We start from the raw sequence: 14,153 nt of genomic DNA, 5'->3' as shown, positions 1-14,153 counted from the left end.
ACTCTGACAGAACTCTAGATTTCCTCTGTGGAGATAGGAGAACCTTCCAGAAGGACAACCATCTCTGCAGCACTCAACCAATCAGGCCTTTGTGGCAGAGTGGCCAGACAGAAGCCACTGTTCAGTAAAAGGCACATGACAGCCCACTTGAAGTTTGCCAAAAGGCACCTAAAAACAAGATTCTCTGGTGTGATGAAACCAAGATTAAACTCTTTGGTCTGAATGCCAAGTGTCACGTCTAGAGGAAACCTAGCACCATCCCTACGGTGAAGCATTGTGGTGGCAGCATCATGCTTTGGGGTTGTTTTTCAGTGGCTGGGACTGGGAGACTAGTCAGGATTGAGCGAAAGATGAACGGAGCAAAGTACAGAGGTCCTTGATGAAAACCTGCGCCAGAGCGCTCAGGACCTCAGACTGGGGCGACAGTTCACCTTCCAACAAGGGAACGACCCTAGGCACACACCCAAGACAACGCAGGAGTGACTTCGGGACAAGTTTCTGAATGTCCTTCAGTGGCCCAGCCAGAGCCCGGACTTGAACCCGATCTAACATCTCTGGAGAGACCTGAAAATGGCTGTGCTGCAACGCTCCCCATCCAACCTGACGGAGCTTAAGAGGATAATGACAGAAACTCCCTAAATACATCTTTGCCTAGCTTGTAGCATCATACCCAAGAAGACTTGATGCTGTATTCCAGGACAAGGTACTTCAATAAAGTACTGAGTAAAGGGTCTGTATACTTAAGTAAATGTGATATCTACACTACCGGTCAAACGTTTTAGAACACCTACTCATTCAAGTCCCCCCCCCCCCACAATTTTCTACATTGTAGAATAATGGTGAAGACAAACTATGAAATAACACACATGGAATGCTTTTCCAACAGTCTTGAAGGAGTTCCCACATATGCTGAACACTTGTTTGCTGCTTTTCCTTCACTCTGCAGTTCAACTCATCCCCAACCATCTCAATTTGGTTCAGTTTGGGGGATTGTGGAGGCCAGGTCATCTGATGCAGCACTGTCCTTGTTGGTCAAATAGCCCTTACACTGCCTGGAGGTGTGTTGGGTCATTGTCCTGTTGAAAACAAATGATAGTCCCACTAAGCCCAAACCAGAAGGGAAGACGTATCGCTGCAGAATGCTGTGTTAGCCATGCTGGTTGAGTGTGCCTTGAATTCTAAATAAATCGCTGACAGTGTCACCAGAAAAGTACCACCACATCCATGCTTCACGGTGGGAAATACACATGCGGAGATCATCCGTTCACCCACACCGCGTGTCGCCAAGAAACTCAAATTTGGACTCATCAGACCAAAGGACAGATTTCGCCCGGTCTAATGTCCATTGCTTGTGTTTCTTGGCCCAAGCAAGTCTCTTCTTCTTATTGGTGTTCTTTAGTAGTGGTTTCTTTGCAGCAATTGGACCATGAAAGGCCTGATCTCCTCTGAACAGTTGATGTTGAGATGTGACTGTTATTTGAACTTGGAGGGTTTGAATACTTTGTGTAGGCACTGTATATTTATTTTATTTGATGAATTTATTATTTAATTATAAGTCAACGTCTCATCTCTATAGAGCTGTTGCTTATGCTGTCTGCCAAAATCACATTTTTAGTTGTTCTTAAAAGTAAATAAGGCTTACTTTTATGACCGCTGAATACCAACTAGCAATCATGTATTTCCAGGTAGAGATACCTCAAAGCAACTGCGCTCTCTTCTTCTCGATCACTTGTCTTCTGTCTCTTCTCTCCGTGTCTGCCGCACATAGATTGGACAAGTAGGCGTTATGGTCATTGTAGTTAATTACCACGTTTTATGTGATGGCTGTTAAACAGTCTGGTGGCCTAGAGATGGAAGTTGTTTTTCAGTCTTTCGGTCTCGGCTTTGATGCACCTGTACCGTCTCTGTCTTCTAGATGGTAGCAGAGTGGTGAACAGACCGTGACTCGGGTGGCTAATGAGCACGGTTTCCTTGTCATGTTACCGTTGTTTTGTCTGTTTACCATTTTTACATTTTAGTAATTTAGCAGACGCTGTTATCCAGAGCGACTTAGTTAGTGCATTCATCTTAGGATGTCTAGGTGGGACAACCACATATCACACATAGCTATCAGCAAAGTCAGCGCTTGTAAGGGGGGAAAAAGTAAAGTGCGAATATTCATGAAAAGCTGCAGGGGGGGGGGGTGCTGTGGGATTATTTAAGATACTCTATGAAGAGGTATGGGTTTCTCTGCTGTCCTAGCTTCAGGGGGAAGCTAGGACAGGGTGCCAGGACAGAGAAGAGCTTGGACTGAGCGGGAGCTGGGGTGTGAGGGCTAAGAGACCAGAGGTGGCAGAACTGAGTGCTCGGGTAGGGGTGCAGGGTTTTAGCATAGCCTGAATGTAGGGAAGGGCAGTTTCCTCTTGCTGCTCCGTAGGCAAGCACCACGGTCTTGTAGTGGATGCTAGCTTAAACTCTAAAGCCAGTGGAGTGTGCGGAGGAGCGGGGTGACATGGGAGAACTTGGGAAGGTTGAACCCCAGGTGGGCTGCAGCGTTCTGTATAAGTTGCAGGTGTTTTGATGGCACAAGGAGCCCAGCCAAAAGCGAGTTGCAATTGTCCAGATGGGAGTTGACAAGTGCCTGGATTAGGACCTGTGTCGCTTCCTGTGTGAGATAGGGTCGTTCAGCGTGAACCTGCTGAATTGAGTCACTGCTTTGAAGTTTGTAGAGAACGACAGGTTGTTGTCCAGGGTCACGCCAAGGTTCTTTGCAAGCTGGGAGGGGGACACCGTAATTGTCAACTGTGATGGAGAGGTTGTGGAGCTGGCCGGCCTTCCCCAAGAGGAGGAGCAGCTCCGTCTTGTTGAGGTTGAGTTTAAGGTGGTGGACCGACATCCAAGCTGAGATATCTGCCAGGCACACAGAGAAGCGTGTCGCCACCTGGGTGTCAGAAGGGGGGGGGGGGGGAAGCAGTCGAGTGTCATCCGCATAGCAGTGATAGGATAGACCAGATGAGGAAATGAGTCGAGTGAATTGATTTACTAACAGAGCCGTGGGGGGCACCAGTAGTGTGAGTACGTGGTGCAGACACAGATTCTCTCCACGCCACCTGCAAGGAGCAGTCTGCCAGGTAGGATGCAATCCAAGAGTGTGCAGAGCCTGAGACGCCCAGCCCAAAGAGGGTGGAGATGAAGAGCTGATGGTTCACGGTGTTGATGGCAGCGGATAGATCTAGGAGGATGAGAACAGATAAGAGAGAGTCAGCTTTGGCAGTGCCTCTGTGACGAAGAGGAGAGCAGTCGGTTGAGTGACCCGTCTTGAAGCCTGACTGGTTAGGGTCAAGAAGATGGTTCTGAGCGAGATAGTGAGAGAGTTGGTCAGGGACAGCACGCTTAAGGGTTATTGAACAGAAAAGTAAAGATACAGGTCTGCAGTTTCTTGAGGAGGGGACCGACTCTGGCCATTTATTTTTTGTTGTTGTATTTTTCACCCATTTTTTTTTTTTTTTTCCCCAATTTCGTGCTATCCAATTGGTAGTAGTTACCGTCTTGTCTCATCGCTGCAACTCCTGTACGGACTCGGGAGAGGCGAAGGTCGAAGGTCAAGAGCCATGCGTCCTCTGAAACACAACCCAACCAAGCCGCACTGCTTCTTGACACAACGTTCTAATACTGTACATACTGGAGGTAGTAAACAGCATATGGAAAAAAAATCTGGATTCCCTATGAAATACTAAAGCCCATGTGAACCTGCTAATGTATTTTGTTTATACATTAGGCTACCAACGTATATGTACCTTTATTGTAATTAAACCTTACCCTTCTCCATCCATATTGCATCTGTTAATAAGGCTGCCCCGGCTGCATATTCCCTCTCTGAGGAGGAGACTGAGATGCTACTGCCTCTCCTCATGGTTGACGGCTAATGAAGTGCCCTGTTTGGACAGAATATCAACAGGACTATCGAAGCCATGCAAGTGGATTTCTCCAAGGCAATTCAGCCTCTACTTAAACGATGCTAATGCATCTACTGTACCACCTCAAGCAACATTCAAGACTTGTTTGTAGGGCCCAGATTTTTTTTTTTTTTACCCGGTTGAGGAAAAATTCACGGCCTATCCTTTTCAAATATAATGCACATGTGATGTCACCATGCAGACGTGTCCATATACGGCGACATGTAGACCAGGGATCATCAGCTAGATTCAGACGCGGGACAATTTATTTTCTGGAGGGGATGGTCGGGCAGTCGGAACATAATTACAAATAATTTGTCCTCTGCAAATTGACCGTAAGAAGCCCAAACATATGTTTGACTAAAACCGAATCATTTCAAACCTTTGCTTACATTTGTATACGATCACTGTCTCTATTATGCATGGGAATACTTGGGAACAGATTTCTTATGTCTAAGAAATGAAAATTCCACACCCCGGAATTTGTATTTTTATTTAAATTTGCTCAGAAAACTTGGGGGCCAAATAAAACCACCCGCGGAGGCCACCAGTTGGGGAACCCTGATGTAGACTAACACAATGTTTCTTGTAATCTTGTCTCCCCCTACAGCCAAGACAGCCTCGCCACATGTTGGTACATCCTCCTCTCCGGCTCCGTCTTCGTCAAGGAGCACATGTACTTGGCTAGATGCTGGTAGGTACCATCTATCGTCCATTGATCAGCACACAGCCTCTTCACACAGACTGACTGGACGTGGTAAGGAGAGAGGGGCCGTGGGCGTGGGCGTCACTACTTTTGACCAGGTTCCATAGGGTGCTGTTGAAAAGTAGTGTACTATATAGGGAACAGGGTGACATTTGACCCTAGTTCCTATGTAGTGCACTACTTTTGACCAGGTTCCATAGGGTGCTGGTGAAAAGTAGTGCACTATATAGGGAACAGGGTGCCATTTGGGACGCAACCAAGTAGGAGATAGACCACCGGCCTGTCTGGACGAAGGCAGCAGCAAGCGGCGGTGTGCTTCAGATCTGTGTGGGCTTTGATAAGATGGCTTGTGATGAAGTGTCTGTTTTATAGAGCAAGGAGTGAGCTCTGAACCGAGTGGGGTTCTGCTACAGTTCACTGGCTTGTCTGTCAGAGCGAGGGGAGCGGGAGAGCCGGACAGGCACACGTCTCTAACACACACATGCACACTTTCTCATGGTCTCACTCTCACTGTCTCACACACACACGTAAAGTAGGGATCGTGTCTTTTTGATGCAGTGCACCTTTGAGGGAAGTGTGAGATTCCTCTAGCACCACATGGCTATAATAACTGCAGCCACTGATAGTGAGGGGTGTGTGTGTGTGTGTGTGTGTGTGTTGCTGATTTGAGTACAGATGTCTCGGACACAGACACACCAGCCAGGCCCATTTTCACCGCTTTATTAATGATGTTCGTCTGCCTGCCCTGGTCGGTCTCTCCAACACATCCGTCTTCCCCCCCTCCTGCCCAGCCATGAAACACAAAGCTTTTGAAAGATAATTTGCACATGGTACCACTTCCTCTACCCTACTGCACAGCATATATCAGATTTGAAGCATTGAGGATGAAACAAATGGGAAATGGGGACAAAAAGCATTGGAGAACACTCTGTGTGAAGCTGAATCTGCATATTGGCAGCATTTGGGCGCATATGAGGTGACCGCCATGTGCTTCAGTGCAGAAGGAGAAGGTGGGCAACCACGGCTGCCTTGAAGATATATTGAAGTGTGTGTGTCTGTGTGTTTATGCCCGCGCGTGGGAATGTGTACGTGTGTGTACGTGTGTGTACGTGTGTGTACGTGAGAGATGTAGGCCTATGTGTGACAGTGAACATGGCGTCTGTGCGTGTTCCTGTGCGCGGCAGTTGATGACAGACAGAGCAGAACGGTGGGGTTGGGGTGCTGCCTCTAAAGGGGTCCATGGGGTTGTTGGGGCGGGGGGGGGGCTAGGAGGGCAGTGAGCAGGGGGAAGGGAAGAGGGAGGTGGGGAATGCGGAACTCCTGGCAGGACTGGGAATGGCCATGTGTTCCTGAGCAGCATGTAGCCCAGAAGCATATCCAGGCAGGAAATGAGCACACACACGCCCTGGAGCCATCAGACACACAGACCAGAGAGAGAAACGCACTCCGTCCCTTAGAAAAGACTCAAGCCCACAATGACTCGCCTCCTCTTCCCACTGGATCTCTAAACAGACTGGACTTGGATTTACAACAGTTTGGGTCGAGACCTGTACCATTCTATTTACTTCCAAAACAATTGAGGATATGCTGGATATCATCTCCCCTCAGAGACCCAGAGAAGCAGATCTGTACGTAGCTGTTTGTCAGGTTGGTGTTTACGTGTTCCTCGTTCTGTTAATCGTTCTGTTAGGAGTTGAGCCCAAGGACTTGGAGTCGTGGATGTATGCCTTAGTAAGTCATTAAGGAGTTTAACTCCCCCCTCTCTGCTTGTGGACTGAAGCCGGCTTGGGAATCTAAATGCTGCTATGGGCTATATCAGTGGTTCCCAACCTATTTTTCCCTAAGAGTCCCCCTTTTCACATTTGAAAAATGTTACTCCCTCCCTTTAATTTGAATGGTTGGTTATTAAGAGCCTATATTAAATACAAAATAAAGTAAACCGATACACCCGATTTCCCCAAATGTTATTCCGCTACCAAATGTTTTTTTTTATGGTCATTTATATGAAACCTAAATTGAATGATACATATTTTAAAGAAAGTGATTTGATCAATTGATAGCGACAGATCCTCACATTTGAATCAGATTATTCCCGAGGAAAGTCAGATGTCTTTGACTCGTCTACTTTAGGACACAGCTCGGCGTCTGAATGACAAACCAAAGATATTCCCATGTGCAGCATCCGATTCGCGTCTTCCTGCTGACATTTTACCACTTTGTTTTTATCCTAAAGCATCGGCGATTTAGATTGGTATAAACAATCATGAATTGTAAAATAAATAAATAATTGACCCCTCAAATCAAGGAAGGTTGGGAACGGGAACGTGAACCCATGTATTAAATGTTTTGGAATTCCCTGCGGTAAGGCACACATTGGCAGGATGCCATCGGGCCTGTGTGGATACCGTACTATGTCGATTTAAATCTACTCTCAACATCTGAAAGACAAGCCTGCTACTACTGAGGGAAAGGCACATTGAGCAAGAAATTACCGAGCCAGCGACAGCCCATTAGAAGTGTCTCTTTCTACTCACAGTTTCACTTATAAACGGATTCATCTTAACTTAATCACAGCCTCGATGAACACGAGATTACGTGATCCTATACCTGATGGGCAGGCTATCGTCTCAGCTCTTGTGAAGTTCTCATGTCTTTCCATGTTTTGATTCTGGTGAAACCACAGCCCTTCTCATGTACGGAGGTTGTTGATTATCTGACACTGGAGCAGGTTCCTTAGAATCTCATACATTTGCATTTGTTTGTGTTTTTCTAATGTAAACATCATTCGTATTCTTGCTTAGTAATGTAGACTAGTGGTTTTATTGACTAATTTGTTTACTGCAAAATATCCTCCAACACTCTACTCAGCAAAGTGGATGTAGTCTATCACAGTGCCATCTGTTTTGTCACCAAAGCCCCATATACTACCCACCACTGCGACCTGTATGCTCTCGTTGGCTGGTCCTCACTACATATTCGTCGCCAAACCCACTGGCTCCAGGTCATCTATAAGTCTTTGCTAGGTAAAGCCCCGCCTTATCTCAGCTCACTGGTCACCATAGCAACACCCACCCATTGCACGCCCTCCAGCAGGTATATTTCACTGGTCACCCCCTTCGCCAACACCTACTTTGGCCACCTTTCCTTCCAGTTCTCTGCTGCCAATGACTGGAACGAATTGCAAAAACCACTGAAGTTGGAGACTCATATCTCCCTCACTAACTTCAAGCATCGGCTGTCAGAGCAGCTTACTGATCGCTGCAACTGTAGACAGACCATCTGTAAATAGCCCATCCAACCAACTACCTACCTCATCCCCATTATTTGTTTTTGTTTTTTTCTGCTCTTTTGCACACCAGTATTTATACTTGCACATCCTCATCTGCACATATATCAATGGGGGTGTTAATTGCTAAATTGTAATTACTTCGCCACTATGGCCTATTTATTGCCTTACCTCCTTACTTCATTTGCACACACTGTATACAGATTTTCTGTTGTGTTATTGACTGCATGTTTGTTTATTCCATGTGTAACTCTGTTTTGTTTTTGTCACACTGCTTTGCTTTATCTTGGCCAGGTCGCAGTTGTAAACGAGAACTTGTTCTCAACTGGGCTACCTGGTTAAATAAAGGTGAAATAAAAATAAATATATAAATAGTATGTCGTGGGTAACAAAAAGCCTCTGTCCTTTCTGTCAATGTCAATATTCAACCCTGTGGCTTGAGTTTGATAGAATTACACTCAATTTCACCTAAATACTTTCTTGAATTTCATCGACCCCCCCCCCCTTTACATTGATGCTATTTTGTGATTGTTGCTGCTGGGCGTAGTAACAATAGTACGTTTTTACGTAGTTGTAACAATAGTACGTTTTTACGTAACGTAGCAGTCATGCATTTCTAGTAACTAAAATGGGTTAGTCTAGTTGATGAGTATTTCTAAATGTTGTTAGAACTAGGCCTATCTAGTGGTTCAGTGCATTGTGATATTTTCATGTCGGTCAATTTATTGCTAGCCAACATGGTCTTGGCTGTAGTGTTAATGACTGTGTGGCGTTTTGTCCAAGAGAGCAGAACAGTCTGAGCTAAGAGCAAGATGCTCGGCTCCAGCTCGACAGTGGTGTGTGGTCGCTCTCTCTCTCTTCACTGTTAGTCATCGTTACCGTGGAGACACAGGCACTAAACAACTTCTGTTTCAACGTCTTTTTAAACAACTTCTGTTTTGTTTTTTTGTTTCTAACCAGGCTGTTCCCGAACTGAGTTTACTTATTGACCGGGCTTGGTTACCAGGAGGGTAACATGACTACCTCAAGAAGTGTCTATATTTGGCTTAAAGACGTGTGTGTGTGTGTGTGTGTGTGTGTGGCTTTAGTATCTCACCGAGGGCCTTAGGCTTTGCAGCTGTCTGGAGGTTTGGGTTCAACCTCTTCTCTTACTGGACCTCTTCTGGAGAGAGAAACCCCTCAACACCTGCTGAAAGACCTGTCTGTTAGTAAAACCCCAAAGATGTTTACTGCACAGAGTTAGGACTCTAAAGGACACAGTAAGTTAATTTTGCCTTTTTAGATTTGCCATAATCCAGTTATTTTACCACAGAACTGTTTTGATAACAGCGTTGTGAGAGGAAAATAGGATCTCTGTGTCCCAGTCACTCTTGCCTCGCCCGAGGGGCCAGAGCTGCTGATGCCTTTGCTGTGGTGGGGGCGCTGTAGTGTCAGATAGGGGGAGATAATGGAGGGCTGGAGTGAGGCGTAGGCATATATTAGCTCCTGGGGGATGAGATGGAGGGAGCTAGGCAGGCATGCAGAAAGGCTTGGCAGGCAGCATTTCCCATCAGCTGACAGGCTGCACAAGGCCAGGCCCAGCCTCACTGGAGTGTGGAGAGAGGAGTCAAAGCGAGGCTGACCTCCGGCTCTCACGGCTGATTAAGCCAAGCAGCCCTCCAACCCTATCTGAGCAGAGAGACATTGAGAGAGTGTGTTGATGGCATCCTAAATGAAATGATAAAATATACAGACCACAAATTCCAATTGGCTATACTTAAACTCTTTAGAAGAAAAAGAAACGCACACCTATTTAGGCGAGGTGCTGGCTAGCGGAGTAGAAAACTTGAAAATAAAGGAGAGCCGCACACTCTAGGAGCTCGGATGCAAAAATATTTAATTTACCAACGTTTCGACAGGCAAGCTATCTTCATCAGGGTACAATCACAGACACTGCGGGATGACTCGTTTATATATAGTGTCAAGACACACAGGTGTCTGTAATCATGGCCAAGAGTGGCCTAATATCGTTGGTTAATTTCTCAAATATTAAAATGGCATAGAAAGAGCAGCATACAATAAATACAAATGGATAGCATACGATCATAGACTCACTTAAGACCACACAAGCCTACAAACAACCACAATGGCAAAGTCACAACAATCACAAGAATGGCTTCAGATCAAAGTCCACGTTAAGACCGAAGGGAGCAAGGGTCTTTAAGTTAAAGATCCAAGCAGCCTCTCGTTTTAACAATAAATTATCAAGGTCATTGTACCCTGATGAAGACAGCTTGCCTGTCGAAACATTGGTAAATTAAATATTTTTGCATCTGAGCTCCTAGAGTGTGCGGCTCTCCTTTATTTTTAAGTATACTTAAACTCTTTAACATCATCCTCATTTTGACCCCAATAACTACCGTGGGATATGCCTCAACAGCAACCTTGGGAAAAACCTCTGCATTATCATTAACAGCAGACTAGTTCATTTCCTCAGTGAAAACAATGTACTGAGCAAATGTACAATTGGCTTTTTACCAAATGACCATACGAGAGACCACGTATTCACCCTGCACACCCTAACTGACAAACAAACCGAACAAGGACACGTCTTCTCATGCTTTGTTGACTTCAAAAAAGCTTTCGACTCAATTTGGCATGATTGTCTGCTATACAAATTGATGGAAAGTGGTGTTGGGGGAAAAATATACGACATCACAAATCCACGCAGAGACAAAAAGCGAGGGGGGGCGCGGAGGTGAGGGAGAGGCGGGAGGGAGAGGGGCGCGGAGAGGCGGGAGGGAGAGGGGCGCGGAGAGGGACGCAGAAAGAGGGAGAGGGGCACGGAGAGGCGGGACGGAGAGGGGTGCGGAGGGAGAGGTGGGGCGGAGAGGGGCGCAGAGTGGGACGCTGAAAGATGGAGAGGTGCGGAGAGGGGCGTGGGGAGAGGGGTACAGAGAGGGAGAGGGGCGCGGAGATGCGGGTGGGAGAGGGGCACAGAAGATGAAGAGGGGCACGGAGGGAGAGGCGCGGAGAAGCGGGACGGAGAGGGGAGCGGGGAGGGAGAGGCGGGACGGGGAGGGGTGCGGAGGGAGGTGGGATGGAGAGGGGCGCAGAGAGGGACGCAGAAAGATGGAGAGGGGTTCGGGGAGAGGGGTACGGAGAGGGAGAGGGGTGTGGAGAGGCGGGTGGGAGAGGGGCGCAGAAAGATGGAGAGGGGTGCGCAGAGGGAGAGGGGCATGGAGAGAGAAGGAGAGGCGGGGCGGGGGGGGAGAGGCGCGGAGAAGCGGGACGGAGAGGGGCGCGGAGCGGGGAGGGAGAGAGGGGCGCGGTGAGGGATAGAGAGATTTATATTTATTACATTCTACTATATTGTTGTTATTTTTGTATTTAATTTTGTGTTATTATTTACTACCATTTTATATTATTATTTGTTATTGTTTATACTTTTATTACAATGTACACATTGTGTCTATTGCCAAAGCAACAATGTTTTTCATGCCAATAAAGCAGCTTGAATTTGAGGGGGAGAGAGAGGGGCGCGCGGAGGGGGAGAGAGAGGGGCGCGCGGAGGGGGAGAGAGAGGGGCGCGCGGAGGGGGAGAGAGAGGGGCGCGGAGGGGGATAGAGAAAATAGAAAATCTTAACAGTATATTTGACCCCTCAGCATGCCTATCAAATCTAAAAATCTCAAATAGAAAACCGAAGAAAATGAACAACAATGACAAATGGTTTGATGAAGAATGCAAAAATCTAAAAGAAATTGAGAAACCTGTCCAACCAAAAACATGGAGACCCAGAAAACTTGAGTCTACACCTTCACTATGGTGAATCACTAAAACAATACAGAAATACGCTATGGAAAAAGAAGGAACAGCATGTCAGAAATCAGCTCAATGTAATTGAAGAATCCATAGACTCTAACCACTTCTGGGAAAATTGGAAAACACTAAACAAACAACAACACGAAGAATTATCTATCCAAAATGGAGATGTATGGGTAAACAACTTCTCTAATCTTTTTGGCTTTATAACAAAGAACAAATAGCAGAAACATACATGATCAAAACAAATCTTAGAATAAACTATTAAAGACTACCAGAACCCACTGGATTCTCCAATTACCTTGAATGAGCTACAGGACAAAATAAAAACCCTCCAACCCAAAAAGGCATGTGGTGTTGATGGTATCGTCAATGAAATGATCAAATATACAGACAACAAATTCCAATTGGCTATACTAAAACTCTTTAACATCATCCTTAGCTCTGGCATCTTCCCCAATATTTGGAACCAAGGACTGATCACCCCAATCCACAAAAGTGGAGACAAATTTGACCCCAATAACTACTGTAGGATATGCGTCAACAGCAACCTTGGAAAAATCCTCTGCATTATCATTAACAGCAGACTCGTACATTTCCTCAGTGAAAACAATGTACTGAGCAAATGTCAAATTGGCTTTTTACTAAATTACCGTACAACATACCACGTATTCACCCTACACACCCTAATTGACAAACAAACAAACCAAAACAAAGGCAAAGTCTTCTCATGCTTTGTTGATTTCAAAAAAGCCTTCAACTCAATTTGGCATGAGGGTCTGCTATACAAATTGTTGGAAAGTGCTGTTGGGGGAAAAACATACGACATTATAAAATCCATGTACACAAACAAGTGTGCGGTTAAAATAGGCAAAATACACACATTTATTCCCAAAGGGCCGTGGGGTGAGACAGGGATGCAGCGTAAGCCCCACCCTCTTCAACATATATATCAACGAATGGCGCGGGCACTAGAAGTCTGCAGCACCCGGCCTCACCCTACTAGAATCTGAAGTCAAATGTCTACTGTTTGCTGATGATCTGGTGCTTCTGTCACCAACCAAGGAGGGCCTACATCAGCACCTAAATATTCTGCACAGATTCTGCCAGACCTGGGCCCTGACAGTAAATCTCAGTAAGACCAAAATAATGGTGTTCCAAAAAAGGTCCAGTCGCCAGGACCACAAATACAAATTCCATCTAGTCACCTTTGCCCTAGAACTCACAAAACGATACATACCTTGGCCTAAACATCAGCGCCACAGGTAACTTCCACAAAGCTGTGAATGATCTGAGAGAAGGCAAGATAGGCATTCTATGCCATCGAAAGGAACATAAAATTCAACATATCAATTAGGATCTGGCTAAAAATACTTGAATCAGTTGTAGACCCCATTGCCCTTTATGGTTGTGAGGTCTGGGGTCTGCTCACCAACCAATAATTCACAAAATGGGACAAACACCAAAGAGACTGCATGCAGAATACCTGACCACTGTGACTGACCCAAACTTAAGGAAAGTTTTGACTATGTACAGACTCAGTGAGCATAGCCTTGCTATTGAGAAAGGCCGCAGTAGGCAGACATGGCTCCCAGGAGAAGACAGGCTATGTGCACACTGCCCACAAAATGAGGTGGAAACTGAGCGGCACTTCCTAACCTCCTGCCCAATGTATGACCATATTAGAGACACATATTTCCCTCAGATTACACAGATCTACAAAGAATTCGAAAACAAAGCAGATTTTGATGAACTCCCTTATCTACTGGGTGAAATACCACAGTGTGCCATCACAGCAGCAAGATTTGTGACCTGTTGGCACAAGAAAAGGTAAACCAGTGAAGAACAACACCATTGTAAATACAACCCATTTTTATGCTTATTTATTTTCCCTTTTGTACATTAACCATTTGTACATCGTTACAACATTTGAAATGTCTTTATTCTTTTGAAACTTCTGTATGTTAAATGTTTACTGTTAATATACAAAAGTGAAATAAACAATAAAAATGATCTACCTCACTTGCTTTGGCAATGTTAACATATGTTTCCCATGCCAATATAGCCCCTTGAATTGAATTTAATTGAGAGGCGCATGGAGAGAGAGAGAGAGAGAGGCGCATGGAGAGAGAGAGAGAGAGAGGCATGGAGAGAGAGAGAGAGAGAGAGAGGCGCATGGAGAGAGAGAGAGAGGCGCAAGGAGAGAGAGAGAGAGAGGCGCATGGAGAGAGAGAGAGAGAGGCGCATGGAGAGAGAGAGAGAAAGGCGCATGGAGAGAGAGAGAGAGAGGCGCATGGAGAGAGAGAGAGAGAGGCGCATGGAGAGAGAGAGAGGCGCATGGAGAGAGAGAGAGGCGCATGGAGAGAGAGAGAGAGAGGCGCATGGAGAGAGAGAGAGAGAGAGGCGCATGGAGAGAGAGAGAGA

General features: G+C 45.9%; 1 protein-coding gene across 1 annotated transcript in view; it reads left to right on the top strand.

Annotated features, from left to right (window-relative positions):
* Positions 1–14,153, top strand: part of LOC120032004 (rap guanine nucleotide exchange factor 6-like) — a 142,475-nt gene that overhangs the window by 30,121 nt on the left and 98,201 nt on the right. The window contains exon 4 of the mRNA XM_038977913.1: positions 4,546–4,629. Within this exon, the coding sequence (XP_038833841.1) occupies positions 4,546–4,629 (84 nt within the window). The remainder of the gene's footprint in view (positions 1–4,545; positions 4,630–14,153) is intronic.

The sequence above is a fragment of the Salvelinus namaycush genome, chromosome 3 (genome assembly GCF_016432855.1).
Source record: "Salvelinus namaycush isolate Seneca chromosome 3, SaNama_1.0, whole genome shotgun sequence".
Taxonomy (NCBI): Eukaryota; Metazoa; Chordata; class Actinopteri; order Salmoniformes; family Salmonidae; genus Salvelinus; species Salvelinus namaycush.
Note: the sequence above shows the minus strand (reverse complement) of the source record. Positions and strands in the feature narration are given on the sequence as shown.